At 36.4% G+C, this 16,800-nt stretch overlaps 1 protein-coding gene across 1 annotated transcript in view; it reads left to right on the plus strand.

Moving 5' to 3' along the window:
• The window catches only part of Grm7 (glutamate metabotropic receptor 7), a 906,484-nt gene that overhangs the window by 441,138 nt on the left and 448,546 nt on the right, over positions 1–16,800 (plus strand). Inside the window, exon 3 of the mRNA XM_031382827.1 lies at positions 11,324–11,465. Coding sequence (XP_031238687.1) covers positions 11,324–11,465 — 142 coding nt within the window. The remainder of the gene's footprint in view (positions 1–11,323; positions 11,466–16,800) is intronic.

Consider the following 16,800-nt stretch of genomic DNA (forward strand, 5'->3'; position numbering starts at 1 on the left):
TTCCTCTTTGACATCTTTCACATTCAAGGCTTTTCTCTCCTTTTATATTCAGATAAAAATTCACTGAAGTCAAAGATTATTGCTGAGGGTCTTCATTTCTTAGCACAGAGAACTTACTATGGATAGCATTAATAGGAAGGTGTCCCATTAGCTCCCATATTAGGAAGTGGGTAGCCCCTGGGCCTGTCTCTTTATCTAAGTGATGACTTCTCAAGGTCTCTGGTTCTTGATATTTTTTTTCAGGCTTACCAGTCTAATGGGTTGGTCTTTATGCTCTTACTTATATTTTGATGCTTCCAAGAACATAATAATGGCTTCATGGATCAGAATTTACCCATCACTGGAAGAAAAGGGCCTGATTGGTTCTCTTCTCTTCTCTCACTTCAAAACAAGCCAAAACAAAGCAAAACAAAGCAAAACAAACAAACAAAGAAACAAACAAACAAAATCAACAAAAACCCCAACTTCTTTCCCCTGAAGTAATTCCTGAAATTTGTCCTTCAATTGTCAAGAAGTCATTCCTACCAGAATGAGGCTTGAAGATACCTCTGATACCTCTTCTGTGACTGGGGTAAGCTATTGCTTAGAAATGCAAACCTCACCACTCTAAGCAAAAAACACAGATCTATTGGCAAAGCTTTAGAGAAGTGACAGCTGGGTAGTCCTATTCACAATAACCTTGGTCTTTAGCTCCCAAGCTCTTCCTCTCCACAGATGTAAAATATAAACCTCAGATAAACTCTTCCATTTTCTTTGGTTCCTCTAACTAAATACCATGTCTGTTTTAACTTCTTTTTGCATTACTTTTCTGAGGAAACAAGAAGAAATGATTATTTATCCAGATAGGACACTGATGCCAGACCAAGAAAATTACTCTACCCAAGTTTAACTAGTGAGCCAGAGAGTTTTTCGAGTTACTTACAGGAGTTTGTGTGATCAGTTCCCTAAAGAAGCATGGATACCTAAACAAACAAACAAGCAAACAAAACTCACAGAACAAAAACAGCAACAACAACAACAAAAACCTCTGCTTTAGCTAGGTGACAGTTCAGGAAGGATACATCTGTGGAGCTCTCTCCATAACTTACAAGCAGATCAGTGGATCTGAGAGCATCCCTTTCCTAAAGACTGTTACTGTTCATGTAACCTCAGAGAGAGCCCCAGTTAATCTTGTAAGCTTCATGATATTCTAAGATTTGTATGTTTTTTTCACTTTGAGAGTGGCATAAGCTCTACCTAATTCTTGAGTATTGAAGAATTCTCAAGGATTGTCCTTCCAAGGACTGAATGTTTAAACTCAGACAAAGTAGATCCACTGTGTCCCTATATTCAATTATCATTGTGACATACCATCTATGAGGGCAGACAATATTTAGTGATTTAGCATAAGCTATTGAAGATAAAAATCCTAGTGCCAGCCTGCAATCTAAGGAGGCACTTAACTTCAAAACATCCCTGCCTCACAGAAGGACAAGATGGCTATTGAATATGCTATTCAATAAAGGCCATATAGAATCACTTCTGATTTTGAAAATTACCTTATAACCCAATCCCCTAACTCAGATCAATGTTTATCTTCATCTGCCTTGATCCGAGTACCCCTGTATTCAGATGACACTTTTTACTAACATATTTTGTTTCTGGTGAAAACTCCGACAGAATCTTACACTGCATCCTCTCAGTATTTGCTAAATTGAATTGGCTTAGCTAAGTAACAGACCTCATCTCAAGTAGAGGCTCTTCCTGGACCAAGCTGCTGACTGTAAATTGTTTCCTCTTCAGCTTTTAGATGGGAGTGAATCTATAATCAGTTAGGAGAGCCTCAGAGTTTATTGGAAGAAGCCTGTGCTCTGGCTCCTGATGTGTCTTACTGTTACAGATTGCATCCTACCAGACAAAGACCAACCTGCTAGCTTTCAGCTCCAAATGAAGGAAAGATTGATTTCGAAGACTGAGATCCTCCTTATTATCTCAGTAGCCTGTCTCCATATGCCACTGAAAATTATCCTCTCAGTCAAAGATGAGAAGCTGATGTGGCAAGAATGAAGTTGTTCTGTCAGTGACATGGCTTTTTAAAATTCTTTTCTTTTAGATTTTACTTGTTTTCATTTTATGTAGATGATTGCTTTGCTTGAATGCATGCCTTTGTTAGCACATAAATGCAGTGCCTGTGACAACCAAAGGAGGGCAGAGGCTAGCCTGAGACTGGGTTTACAGACCATTGTGAGTTATCACAAGGACACTGGAAATTGAGTCCAGGTCCTTAGGAAGAGCATCCAGAGCTCTTAACCACTGAAGCAGCTCTCCAGCCCCAATGATATAACTTTTCATTTGTAATTTTTATAATGGAGCTGCCTTACTCTATTGTTTGTGAATACCTCTCCCACAGCAGTGAGAACTCACAAGGATGTTGGAGCATAATAGCCAGAAGCTAGAAGGAATCCTACAACAGAGGAATGGATACAGAAAATGTGGTACATTTACACAATGGAGTACTACTCAGCTATTAAAAACAATGAATTTATGAAATTCTTAGGGAAATGGATGGATCTGGAGGATATCATCCTGAGTCATGTAACCTAGTCACAAAAGAACACTCATGGTATGCACTCATTGATAAATGGATATTAGCCCAGAAGCTCGGAATACCCAAGATACAATCCACAAACCACATGAAACTCAAGAAGAAGGAATACCAAAGTGTGGATATTTCGATTCTTCTCAGAAAGGGGAACAAAATACCCATGGAAGGAGTTACAGAGACAAAGTGTGGAGCAGATACTGAAGGAATGATAATCCAAAGACTGCCCCACCTGGGGATCCATCTGATACAATCACCAAACCCAGACACTATTGTGGATGCCAGCAAGTGCTGGCTGACAGGAGCCTGATATAGCATCTCCTGAGAGGCTCTGCCAGTGCCTGACAAATACAGAATTGGATGCTTGCAGCCAACTATTGGACTGAGTGAGCACAGGGTCTCCAGTGAAGGAGACAGAGAAAGGACCCAAGGAGCTGAAGTTGTTTACTGTCCCATAGGAGGAACAACAATATGAATTAACCAGTACTCCCAGAATTCTCAGGGAGTAAACCACCAACCAAAGAGTACACCTGGTGGGACTCATGGCTCCAGCTGCATATGTAGCAGAGGATGGCCTTGTTGGTCATCTATGGGAGGAGAAGCCCTTGGTCCTGGGAATGCCAGGGCCAGGAAGGGGAAGAGAGTGGGTTGGTGAGCAGGGGGAGTGGTGGAGGGAATAGGGAGTATTTTGGTGGGGAAACCAGGAAAGGGAATAACATTTGAAATATAAATAAAGAAAATATCCAATAAAATATAAAACAGAAAAATAGAAATACTTTTAAAAGTTATATTCTTGGAGATATAGCTAAGCAGTTAACAGGACTTGATGCTCTATTTGAACTTTTTATGGTTTATGTTTTTTAGTATGCATGAGTTTTTACCTATATGTATGTCTATACAACATATGCAGACAGTGTTCATGAAGGTCAGAAGAGAGTGTCAGGTCCTCTGGGACTTGTGCTATAGATAACTATAAAGTGCAATGTGCTAGGAGTTAAAAACAGATTCTCTGAAAAAGCAACAAGTGCTTTTAACGGCTGAACCATCTCTATAGCCCATGTATTGTTCTTGTAGTAGATCCACATTAACTTTCCAGAGCCCAAAAAGGCTCTGTTTACAGAGCCTCTATTACAACTACCTGTAACTCCAGATCAAGGGGTTCTGATGCCCTTTCTGGCCTTTGGGGAAATTGCATGATGTACACATACATACACTATGCCCACAGCATGTTTATAAAACTAAAGTATAATAATAGTAGTTTTTAAATGTTAGATTCTTAGGCTCTAGCTGCTTCACAACTATCTCTTCAACTATAGTTTCCATCTGTGCAGCAGTGACATCACATAGAGTGGGCCAACTGAGTCTCTTGGAGGAGACCTAGCTAGAATAAAAAACCAAAAAGATGGAGCAAATTTGCATTCAGTGGGATATCTGATTGGGGTGAAAGTATAACTATATTGCTGAGTTATCATTATGGAGGAAGAGACCTGGAGATACTTGAATATCAAGAGTGTATAGGAGGGACATTCGGATCCCTTTGATGGTAGACCACTAGGGCACAGATTTCCTCTCTGAAGATGGCATATCTCTGACATAACACACATCATCTGCATGCTTGAGTTGAAGTCAATCTCCCCACTGCCTAAGTGAGTTTTAAGCCTTCTCCTATGGATCTGATGCAAATGAGGTGATTTTCCTTCATCAGCAGGCACAACTGTTTCCTGCCCAGAGCAGTTGAAAACAGCATGCTCACTTCTTTTCCTTCCTTTTCCAATCTTCTTCCTTTGTTCACATTTTTTAACTTTAAGAACTTGCTCATCCCCATTACCAGGATAACAGCCCATTTCTCTCTTGGATTAAGGTATTTGATTCAGCTCACCTGTGGGCAGTTCTCAGTTTAAAAGGGGTGAGCTTCTCCATGCAGCAGTCAGGAAACCTCACTTATCAATTGCTCCAGTGTGCACCGGATGGGCAGCAATTGAGAGTGTGGACCACCCCCTCTGCTAATCACATAGCCAAACGGAGTTTGCTCTCATTTGCTTAATCATTCAGCTGTAATTGAATCCTGATGGGAAGCTGGCTTTCCATTCCAATGCTTCCCCTTCTCCTGCAGAGATGGTAGTAAAGTAGCCAGTCTCCTCCCCAGCAGCCCCAGGACACTTCACAGACCATTTCATTCCCCGCCTCTGCCTGATGCCTGCCAGACATGGAGGAATTACAGCAGTGAGATAGTTGTTGACCACTGCCCACAGACACCTTCCCCATTGTTTTCTTGCTGCATCATTGTGCACTCTATAACAAAACATAATGACCCATCCCTTTCCTTCTCTAAGGCCACCATCCTCATAGCTACCTTTGGCTGGAATATCAATTCATAACAAAACGGCCACCTCCAGTTAGCTACAATTCAAGTGGAGGCATCCAAATGAGTATTTCTCAGCATCTACTTCTAAGGTGCCTGCAGCAGATTCATCCAGTGTTGTTTCCAGACCAGCAGCATCAGCAGTACTTTGGAACCCAACCAAATGCTGTGAGTCTGTGCATAAGGTGTTAGCAAAAGACATTGGAAGGGATACATAGATTCAGTTCATGGCATCAAAGGCTGAATAGTTTATATCCACCTCATCAAAGGAAAATTATCAAAAATATTGAAGGAATGTGTTAAGTCACCAGGTAGTTAATATGCATTTTATGCATTCAGGGGTAGATGCTTTTCAGTAACATAAATGTTCTATTTATTATAATCATAGTTTATCATAAAAGTGTAAAATTCCTGCAGACTCTAGCACTTATCAATGTGACCAAAAGTCAACAGTCACTATTGCAGTGTTCCACTGATGGAATTCTCTCTCCCTTGTTTCATTTGTACTTTCTATTTGGAACTATTCTACAAAGAAGTTCCATTCATTTTTGTATACTCAGTTGCTCGTTCTGGCACTGATAGCCACAGGAAATTGATTCAATGAATAATTGTTCAAGGATACCATTATTTTGTTCTTGCCAGTGACTTCATTTTACTCAAGGGAAGCTCATTTATGTTGATGCCCATATCCATTTGATATCCACCTAGCATTTTTATTCATTCATTATTTTTATGTATTTCTTATTTCTTCACACTGAATAGTGACCCAGGCTAAATCATATGGGTTCCTGTCTATAGTCATAGAATTACCCATTTTCCAAGGGAGACATTGTTTATGCTGTTGAAAGATTTCTCCAAACCAACAAATAGATGCTAGCTAAATATGTGAGTTGTGAGATATCATTGCATTTAGACCTTTTATAGAGCACAAGCATATTTGTGTGTATGCACTAAAATGCATAAAGCTCACTCCTCTCTCCCTCTTTAAAATGTGTATTTATTTTAAGGACCCAAACTATATATTATTATGCGGCAGGGACCATGGCTCCTGTGTAGTTATTCTGGCAACTATGATCCCAACTTCTATTATTGAGTTTATCTTACTTTGCTCAACCAAGTATAGAAAGCAGCTTCAGATTGATTGTGAAATTTACCCCCACAAAGAGGAAGTTTACAAATAAGAATACCATTTTCCATGCAATTCTTCCCTAGAGCATTTCTCATTAAACACTGTTATTCAGAGTTGACACAGGTCATCCCTTTTCCACAATTGCTGAGGTTCTTCACATATTCACAATACAGTAAGACTCATTGCCACAGTTGACAGGGATCCTTCAACATAGTGGATGTAAGGTTGCATGCTGTAAGGTTAGTTCCCACGGTATATTCTTTGGAGGAGCACACGACTCCTCTAGATTATACCTACCTTGCCATTTTCCAAACAACACAAACTGTGCCTGTCACCAGGCAGTTCTTTTGTACGGTGGTGTTTTGATGACCCTCTCTTACTCTGAGAACCCGTTTCCCACTTGTCTTCTTCAGTTTTACATTTTGTACATTGTTCTATCCATAGAAGGACTCTGGGTAGAGCCTTTGGAGTTCATTGTAGTGTACCCCAGTTTCATTCCTTTTGCATGAAGGAATGGCTCCTGTTGGTAGCTAAAGACTATTCTGAGTGGTATATTAGCCAAAGTTCGTTACCCATTTACCTGCTAAAACTGGCATATTTTCATTGGTGATAATTAGAAGTAATGTTTCATATGAACATCCACACTTTTATTAAGATAAAGTTGCAATTCATCTCTGTAAAAGCCTAGGGTGAGAACTGCTCCTCCAAAGGGCAACCATGCTAACATCTGCAGAGTCAAGCCCTTTCTGATGTGATTGAGTCATTGCACAGTGTCCATTGCCCAGTGTCACTAGGAATGAACAGATCTTTCTGCATTCGGAATCATCTACAGAATTTGATATCCATAGGAAGTTGTCGTTATTAAACAACTTTGATGGTTGTGTGTTAGTTTGTGATAGACATTTAACACTTCTCTCTGTCTCCTGTTGCCTCTCTCTCTCCCGGTGCCATGTCTAAGTCTGACTCTAGGCACTCTTGCCCCATTTACTGTTGTGTCTGACCCTAAGCCTGACTCTAGGCACTCTGCCCCATTTACTGTTGTGTCTGTTAGTAGTTTGCTCACTTCAAAATTTAAGATTTTTTTATTCTAGAGAAAAGGCAATTATCACATATGTGACTGCATCCTAGTCTCTAATCTGTTATCTTCTCATTTGTTTTCATGGAAAAAAAATGTTCTCAGTTTTCATAAAATCCAATGCTTCAGTTCTTTTTCCTTTGTAGATTCTGGATTTTATTTTATTTATTTATTTTCTTTTTCTAGATCTAAAACATGATCACTAAACTCCAAGTCATACAGTATTCATTTATTTTTCTTTAAAGTTGTCCGGCACAGGTTATATACTCTTGTCCAACTACTATGCAAGGTAAAATTTAGGAAGAATAATAAATATTTTTTGACATTTATTCCAAATATAGCTAGTTTTCACACTAATTGTTGAAGACTGACTTTTCTTCTTTGATAGCCTTATGCATCTTTCTTTGCTGGTGGACTTTTTATTTTATATAAGTATATGTCATATATATTCTATAGTCTAATGAAATATAATCTACCTTTATTCTTTGAAAATTTCATACATGTATGTAGTGCATTTTTGTCATATTCACTCCTTAGTTTATACCTCCTTCCTCTTCATTTTCTCATTTCCACTTCCTAGTTTGTTAATGTTTTAATGCTTTATATAGATAACTTTCAAGAGTGTGTCCCTTTAATTTTTTTGCTTATTTACTTGTTTGTTTATTTATTTATTTTTATGTATATGATTACACTGTTGTTCTCTTCATACATACCAGAACAGGGCATTGGATCCCATTACAGATGGCTGTGAACTACCGTGTGGGTGCTGCGAATTGATCTCTGGACCTCTGGTAGAGCAGTCAGTGCTCTTAACCACTGAGCAATTTCTTTAGTCCATATTTTTTTATTTTTTAAATTGTAGCCTTTTTAACATTTTATGTCTACATTTTTCCTTTTAGACTAGATTTCACAGGTGATTTTATGTAAATGTAAGCAAAACCAATCTGAGCTATAGAATCTGCTGATCCATTCTCTAAAAACTTGAATTCTGAGATTCTTTCCAATTTCACTCTCTTTTGATAAGTTGAGGATCTCAACAAATTTCAAATATTAACCAATAGATAACATCTTTCATGCCATCCAGCTATCTAACAAAGAGGATCAACTACTTTGATATTTGGAAACATTGTTTTAAGCATTTTTTGATACTTAAACAAGAAAAATCAGAGTCCTCATTCAGCACAATTCATACACATTCACCTAATAAGACTGATCAATCACTTAGCCAATTTACACCCAATTCTAGTTCTATGATTATAGGCAATATCACATGTTGAACTCTATACCCCATAGTCTAGTCCTTAAATAGATATAGCATTTTTCCTTTGGTTATAGAGGTCATGGGGCAAATCAACTCTTTGAATGTAGTTCTGCCCCTGCTCACACCAAACAAAGAAAGTTAAGCTCAGATCTTTACGTCAAAGAGCAAAGTCTGACCTAGCCTCTCAATGAATCTTGCTTCACTTTCTATGTTTAATTTTGGCATTTGCCTTCAGATTTTGGCACAAACTTATTGAGACTTCAGCCAACAGTTGACCTGTGAAACTTAACTGAAAACCATATAAGTGGTGATGGGGGAGAGCAGCTGTGTTCTGTTTGAAACCTTGTGGTTTCTCCCTGCTATAGTAGTGGAAAGCTAGTTTTAGACATTGATACAGATCACGGATTTAGAGGCAGAATAAAGATGTCCTAGACACTGAAAAAAAGCTTGGATTTTCTGCCCTCCTACTGCATTTGTTTTGACTAAGACAATTGCTTTATTTTTCCTGCTTCATGTCACTCATAGGGATCAAATTTATCATGCTATAGACCCAGACTTTTAGCTAGTTTTATCTTAAGATTATGATAGCATGTGAACATAGTGCTCTTCAGTATATGGTCCTATGATGCTTCCTGAGGTAGTAATGGAAGTTTAATGACATGTTAAACAGCATCAGTAGCTCAGACTGACTGCCCGTACCATCTAACATTCACATCAGTCTGCAACCTATCTACGTGAAGTTTCTTCTTAGGGTTTAAAATGTTGGGATAGGTTTCAACTGATTCTGGTAGTATTTTGTGATTCTGATCTCATATAATGAGATAAATATTAACCTCATGGGTATTGAAGGATCTTATGTAGCTAGATTCATATCATCCTACATGATTTTTGGAATTCATTAGTGAAACCATTTGAGCCTGTATCTTTCTTTTCTGAAGGCATTGTTAATTTTCCAAATTGGTATTTATAACATATGGGATTATGCTGATGACCTAGGATTATTCAGGTAATAATTTTACATTCAACATTCACAACATTCATAATTTGTATATTTCAAATGAATCTTCTATTTCCTCGATGTTTTTGAGGTTTAAGACATAAATGACTGTAACATCCATGAATGAAATACACAATTATATTTCTATTTTATCCCTTATATATTCTTTGAGATTTCTTTCTTAGCTTAAGAATTATCAATTTTATTGCATCTTTCAACAAAGATATTTATTCATTTATTGTTTTTTCTCCAATATTTCTCTATGTCAAAATTTATTGATTTTTTGTTTAATTTTTATCATATTTCTGCTTTCTATGTGTTATTCATGCTCTCTCTTTAGGAACATAGGTTGTTTCTGTTAGTTATGTCTGTCTTCTTCTTGTATAAATATGTTTTCCATCTACCATTTCAGCTATTACCCATTAACTTCTATGTCAGTAGTTTTAAGTTTTTTCAAAATGTTTGATTGTGTGGACATGTCCTATTTGACCCATGGGTAAACTGCCAAGTCTATTGTTGAATTTTTAAATATTTGGGTCTTCCCATAACTTTTGTTAATGATTTCTTCTTCATTAAGTTCTGAGACTATATTTTGCATAATTTCTGTGTGCTTTCATTTCCTTTTTCTGTAAGGCCCAGATATGGTTTCTCTTAATGAATCTTTGAGTTGCACTTGAAATGAATCTCTCTTCTTGTTGTACCTATGGTTCTAGAAATGTCAGCTAAGTTGGTTAGCCTGATTGTGGTGTTATAGGACTTCTGAACATTGACATGTATCACAGGTGTTCTCTTGAAGACTGAAGTTGGACAATTGCTTAACATAACAGTAACATAACCAACTGAAATGAAATTTCAGTGCATTCTTAATTTGGGATCAGAGTTTATGGTTTTCTGTATTTACAGAAGCCTATTCATAACTCCCCCAAACACATACACACATATCCATGTTCTGAGTGTAACAAAGTCCATTTGGATGTCTTCCAAAAGCATGATAGGAAGAGCAAAGTATTTTTTTCTTGTTTCCACTTAAGTCTTCTAAGGAATGGTCTTTGTAATTTTTGCTATAAACATACTATCTACTTTCATCCTTACTTGCCTGTCTGAAAGTGTTGAAAGTGCATCTTGTAAAATTTTATATTTAGGAGTGGTGACTGAGCAAAGGTTGGAATAAGATGAAGTCTATCAGTTGTTTAGGAAACTGCCCCTATGTCTTGCCTTGACATTCATAAAAATTGATTGAGATCATGAGTACTCTCAGAAGCATGAATTAAAGTAATCTATCTAATCTTCCTATTACAAAAAGTAGGGAACACTAACTACTATAAATCCATTACATGGTTTATAGGAGATAGCATGAAAGATATGGAATAATGGCTGAGCCAACGGTATGTGATCCACAAAGTTTTGTTTGTAATAGCTTATATTCGTATTGCTTTCTTTACTTTCACTTTATTTCTTTGGAGCTGGTCTTTAAAATTTGAGAGTCATGTGTTAGGAAAAAGAACTTTGATTAAAAGGCCCAGAAAATTATCAGGCATAAATATGAAAACTAGCTACTTCAGTGTCTATAACTTTAATGTATTATATAACTCTCATTGTAAAGTCCTCCATCCAAACACTTTGTCTGCCACCCTGTTCCTGCTTCCTCAAAGTTCATACCACTGGCTTTCCTGCGAAGTGTTTGTATTCAAAATGCATGAGGTTGTGTTTTACTGTATGATTTGCACAAATAGTTAAAAAAAAAATAAGCATGGTATCTTATGCCTTCCTGAAGCACAGACATCCCTAATATAGTGCAGCATACTAAGTATCAACACACGTACACACACACACACGCCATACACACATACACACTTCCCTGTTCCTTTGATACCTCTGTGGCAACTTTATTGACAGTCTGCTTTCTTTTCTTGAACAGGTGGGCTCTGCATTGCCCAGTCCGTGAGAATTCCCCAAGAGCGCAAAGACAGGACCATTGACTTTGATAGAATTATCAAACAGCTCTTGGACACCCCCAACTCCAGGGCCGTCGTGATTTTTGCCAACGATGAGGATATAAAGTAAGGATGATTGGTGAATCTTGTTCCTATGCATGCCCCAGCTTTAGGAGACAGAATGAGGATGCTGGCAAGGAGAGGGGAAGTAGAGTCAGAACAGAGCTCTAATAACAAGGTGGTAAATTGTTTCATGTCTGCTTTCCCCAAACAGTTTGGTAGTTACATAAGTATTAGCACCTTGATGCCTTTAGCTTACTTCTATTAAAAACAAATGTACTTAATTATTGGTAGAAGGAAAACACACTAGACCTTCAAAAGATTGTATTTTTAAAAGAATGTTGAAGTATTACCGATTTTTATTCCAAGAATGGTGTTTGTTAGTATAAAAGACATTTTATTCTGCCTTCTTCATTGCTCAGAATTTAAATGCAGGACACCACCTGTTGGACCACCATATTCTGCAACCACATGCTATTTATTCCTTTGTGCATTCACTTCATTGTACTCCAAATTTGTCATTTTTAACTTTGCGTTTGCCCTAGCCTCTTGTATTTGCAGTCTTTCCATACAGAGCCATTCTTTTGATCTCTTCTAGAATGCAAATGGCCCCTGCTTCATTTTCTAAACACTACAACCCAGTCCAGAACCTTAATTTTTGTCTTTTTAAAAGTTAACAGTAATTTAACCTCACTGAAAAGGCAAACATTATTTTTCTAACAGTGTCCAATCCCCCAAATAAAATGTCTTGTACCCTGTGTCCTGGCTAACAAGTGCTCCTTTATGGGTGGCAGGACTCCCAGCTTGTCAGTCTCTGGTATGTCATGTTAGAGACATTCTGTATCATGTTTCTGATCCATTTTTAAAAATCCTGTAAATATACTGCCTGTGTCTGCACTTTACCTAGCTTACATTAGCATTTCACATCAGAGGCCCTGACTCTCAGTGCCTGTAGATCTGTGCAGTTTTTAAATCTATATGCATAATTTCATTTTACCTGTGTACTAGAGTTTATCCAGCTTTTCACTTGTGGATTGACCATTACATTTTTCATCAAAGAATTTCACTGTAAATAATAATGCCATAACTTCCTGTGCAGCACTACCTGTGCTGAACTATAAATATGGAAATATGTAACAATAATACATAATATACTAAGTGATATGTAAATATATCAGACTAATATATTATATTCACAGTGCACAGGGCATTTTAAATGTCCTCTTTTGGAATTCAATTCTACATTTATCATTTTTCGTGCTCTAAGTGTGTTTAGATATTAAGATTTTGTAAGATAAATTCTAGAAAAGTACTAGGATAAAGATCTTTTTTTCGAAATAAAGGCCATCAATATAACCATCTGAAGATTCCCAATTTATACTTCCCTTGTATGTTAAGACTTGTGTCTTAAAACTTTTTCTTAACTCTTGAATCTTAAAATTCAGTGTCATTGAATTTGAAGGTGAATTATTCTTTATTGGGTAAAATTGAAGAGTTCAGTTCATGATAACTTCTTCCTTAGAATTTTCCAAGGACGTTTTCAGGAACCTTCCTTCCCTCTCCCCATTCCATGTGTCCCACCCAATGGCTCTGAATCTCTCCAGCATCCCAATATGAAGGCCTTGATCACAGCTGAGGTGTCCTGACCATTACATGGGAATGTTCTGCATTTGAACTTGAGATTTTTCCCTGCATAGATCAATACCTCTTTTTCTTGACACTGCTTCTTCCCCTAGGTCCCATTTTTCATTGCCTCTCAGTTCTCCCAACAATGAAATGGAAGTTTTAAAAGCTGTCTTATGAGAGGGCTCTGTAGTGTAATTTCCCTCTGATCACATGGTGTACATACTGCTGGCTTGGATGCTGCTTTGGTTCTCTCCTTCCTAGCTCTTTCAAATATCTCTGGTATATTTTGAAAAAAAGATTTCTCTGACCAAATTATTTCTTGAATTTTTTTCATAACATTTTAATTTTTGGGATCATCTCATTGAATTCATGTTTTCTTCTTGTTCTTTGACTCAGATAAGTCTGTACCGTCGATTATCTCTTGCCATCAGTAGAACATATGACTTCTGAATGGTGTTTTTAACCTTGCTATCTGTCCTGATACTACAAAAATAGTTGATGCTCAATCAATACCATTGAGTGGATGGGTGGAATGCCAAGTCCAGTGCTCAGTGCTTAATGATACAACTGAAAGCTATTTTGATCCCTAGACTTTAGGATTAGTATTTTTTTTATATTTGCTTGTTCTCTCTTCCCTCTCCCTCTCTCTGTCCTTTCCCCACTCACTCTTCCTCTCCTTCTCTCTCTCCCTTGCCCTTACCCTCTTTCTTTCTGCCAAACTCCATGGTTTTCTTTTATAACCCAAGTTGGCCACTTATGATCCCCCTGCCTCATACTATGCTAGGATTGCAAGTATGGGGCTAATTTGGCTAAAATAGTACAATAACTCAATTCAGGTTTTATCATTTTGACCTCACATATACTACATAAGCAGTTGTGCACATAAATGTTTGATCCAGATCTACTACCATGTTCTTGGTGCTTTTTGCACATATCTGTTACTAATGGTATTGTTTTACTGACTCTGTGTTTGTTTTATCTGAAGTTCTCTTTCATATATGCCCTTCCTGGGAAAGATTTGGATTCCCAATAAATACATCATTTCCTTCCTAATGCTATGCTGTTTTCCTCAGCCTTAGGATGTCTTATTCCTTTTTGCTTTTTAATTAGTTTGTTTTCATTATGATGGTCTTTGGAATCCAGTTTTCTCCCTCATGATATTAATATTCTTGACAACCATTTTATACATCTTTGTTTTGCTTACTTTAATATTTACTAATATGTAATACATTGGCAATGTATATATATGTATATATATTTTGATTTTAAGATAGTTTTATTATTAAGATTATAATATTTAAGACCTATAGTATATGGCTTATATTGTAGGTAGAATATGTACATAATCCCCTCAGAAAGTATGCACATTATTTTTATAATGGAGGTAATTTTTATTTTGAATATTATTGTGTATTGAGATTTATCTGTTAGCATCTTGATTTCAGAGCACAGTGATTAAAAGTCCAGTACATATGTTTCTTCTTGAATGAGTTCTTAAAGGCAGAACCATCTGAAGATTACAAAATCCCCACAATGTTGATTCTTTTTTTTTCAAACAGTAGAGATGGAAAAATTTGACATTTCTTGCAACATTAACTTCAAATACTTTGAGAATAGCAGTAAGATGGCAATAATATCTCAATTTTGAATGGAAACTAAATGCTAAATCAGTCATGGGTATTGATAATTTGGATTTTAAGGAATAACAAAATCTGTCTTCAAAATTTGACTTTCCACATAAAAAGAACACATGTCCACTGTAAATCCTTTAGAAAATAAGAAAGAGTTGCTTTTATTTTTTAAATAAAATGATGCTGTAAATTTTACCTCACCCAATTCTGTGAAAAATATTAAAACTCAAAGTAAATGATTACCAGTAGTAATTAAAACCATGTCTTATAAAATTGATAGCCTTGGCATTCAGAGAAAACCTTTAATTAAATGCAGTTTAAGATTTTCAAGAAGATTGTAAGTGCACTCAAGCTTTCTCCTGCAGAATGAACATTGCCCAGGATCTCCATGTACATTTTGTAATTCAGATTAAACTTTAGTCACTATATTTAGTCATTCTATACTTTGAGTAAGTGTTCATTTTTTTTTCATATGTATCTGGTCTCATCCTGTTGTCTTGGCTACTCCTAACTTTTCCACTGTGTCAGATGTCATCACTTCTCCAAGCTCCTTAGCAACAAATTATCATCTCCTCCTTCTTGTGATTTAATAAAACTGCTTATTTCCCACACACATAAGATACCTGCACGTGTCTATATTGGCCAGTTTCATTATAGAGAAATCAAGAAATTATTCATAGTTTTAAAAATTAATTTCCTGTTTTACTATAGTTTTGACATACAAACTAGGTATATTATATTGAGAGTCCCATTATTTTATTTTGGGAAAAACATATACATATATTTAATGAGATTTAGCATTATTATGTTTGTATGCCCAGACTCACATACATGTATGAGCATGTGGAGATCAAAGGACAACATGTGTGGGAGTTGGTTGTCTCTTTCCAACTTGTGGACATAAAGAATAGAACTCAAGTCCTCAGGTTTAGTGCCAAGTTCCTTTGTCCATGGAGCCATGTCACCAGCCCTGAGTATTTAAATACAAACCACCACTAAGTCACTCTACTATAGAATATCTGCTTTCTAACTCTGTACTCTTAGGCAGCTATTTCAGCTCCTTAACTTCTATGGGTTTACATGCATAATAGGCATACAGGCAAGGTTAGAATCATTGATTCCCTGCACTGCTACTTATTCATATCCAAGATAATTTAAATCATGAAGTCCTTTCTAAGGTCCCCATATCCTTATGCAACATTTCTATTTTTTGTATGAAAATTAGTATTTACATTATCATGAGTATGCAAACAACTAGCTGCAGAATCAAGTACTTATTTTCTTTTGGTGCTATGATGTAATATAATATAATGTTTTGTTTTGTTTTGTTTTGTTTTACCTAAAGTTAAAATGATATTATTTTATTTAGTTTCATTTATTATTGAGTTAGTTTTAGTATTCTCTCATTATTATTGATATTACAGATGTATCCCCTTTCCCTCAGGCTCTTAAGTCAATAATCTTAAATGCAAATTCTTAGACACATTTTTTTGAGAATTCCATCAGTCATTCTGAATCTGAGATCAGTTACAGTCCTGTTAAGATTTCTCCTTCCTGTATTCTCTTTCCCTCCCCTACTTCTCTTTCTTGTTCCCAAAAGATTTTCATAAGGCATATATATCATATGTTTCACAACACACACACACACACGAAATACATTATTAAATAACTTCTTTTAAAAGAATAAACTAAAGAAAAACATACTTCAGGGGTGGGGAGAAGGCTTATTGTTTAAGAGCACTTATTGCTCTTGCAAAGAACCCTGTATACCCATTCCATAGCTCACAACTACCTGTCACTCCATCTTCAGAAAATCTGACACTCTTTTCTGGCCTCTGAGGACATCTGCATGTATGTAGTGAATTTAAACTCTTTCAAGTATACACATCAAGAATAAATATATAATTTTCTGTAAAAATAACATTATGTGTTTGATGTCTATAATGACTTTACAATTAATATTTGTCAGGTTGATATTGTACCTCATGTTTATTAAAACAGTATTGCCCCAGAAATGATTTAGTAAACAATGTTGAGTACTTATGTGTTGGAACTGCAATTTTTCATTTTTAAAGACACATTCTCTTTTATGTTCTTCATTCTTTCCATTATCTTGCTGTTGCTTATCTGTTTACATCTTAACT

Source organism: Mastomys coucha, unplaced genomic scaffold (genome assembly GCF_008632895.1).
Source record: "Mastomys coucha isolate ucsf_1 unplaced genomic scaffold, UCSF_Mcou_1 pScaffold20, whole genome shotgun sequence".
NCBI classification, from domain to species: domain Eukaryota; kingdom Metazoa; phylum Chordata; class Mammalia; order Rodentia; family Muridae; genus Mastomys; species Mastomys coucha.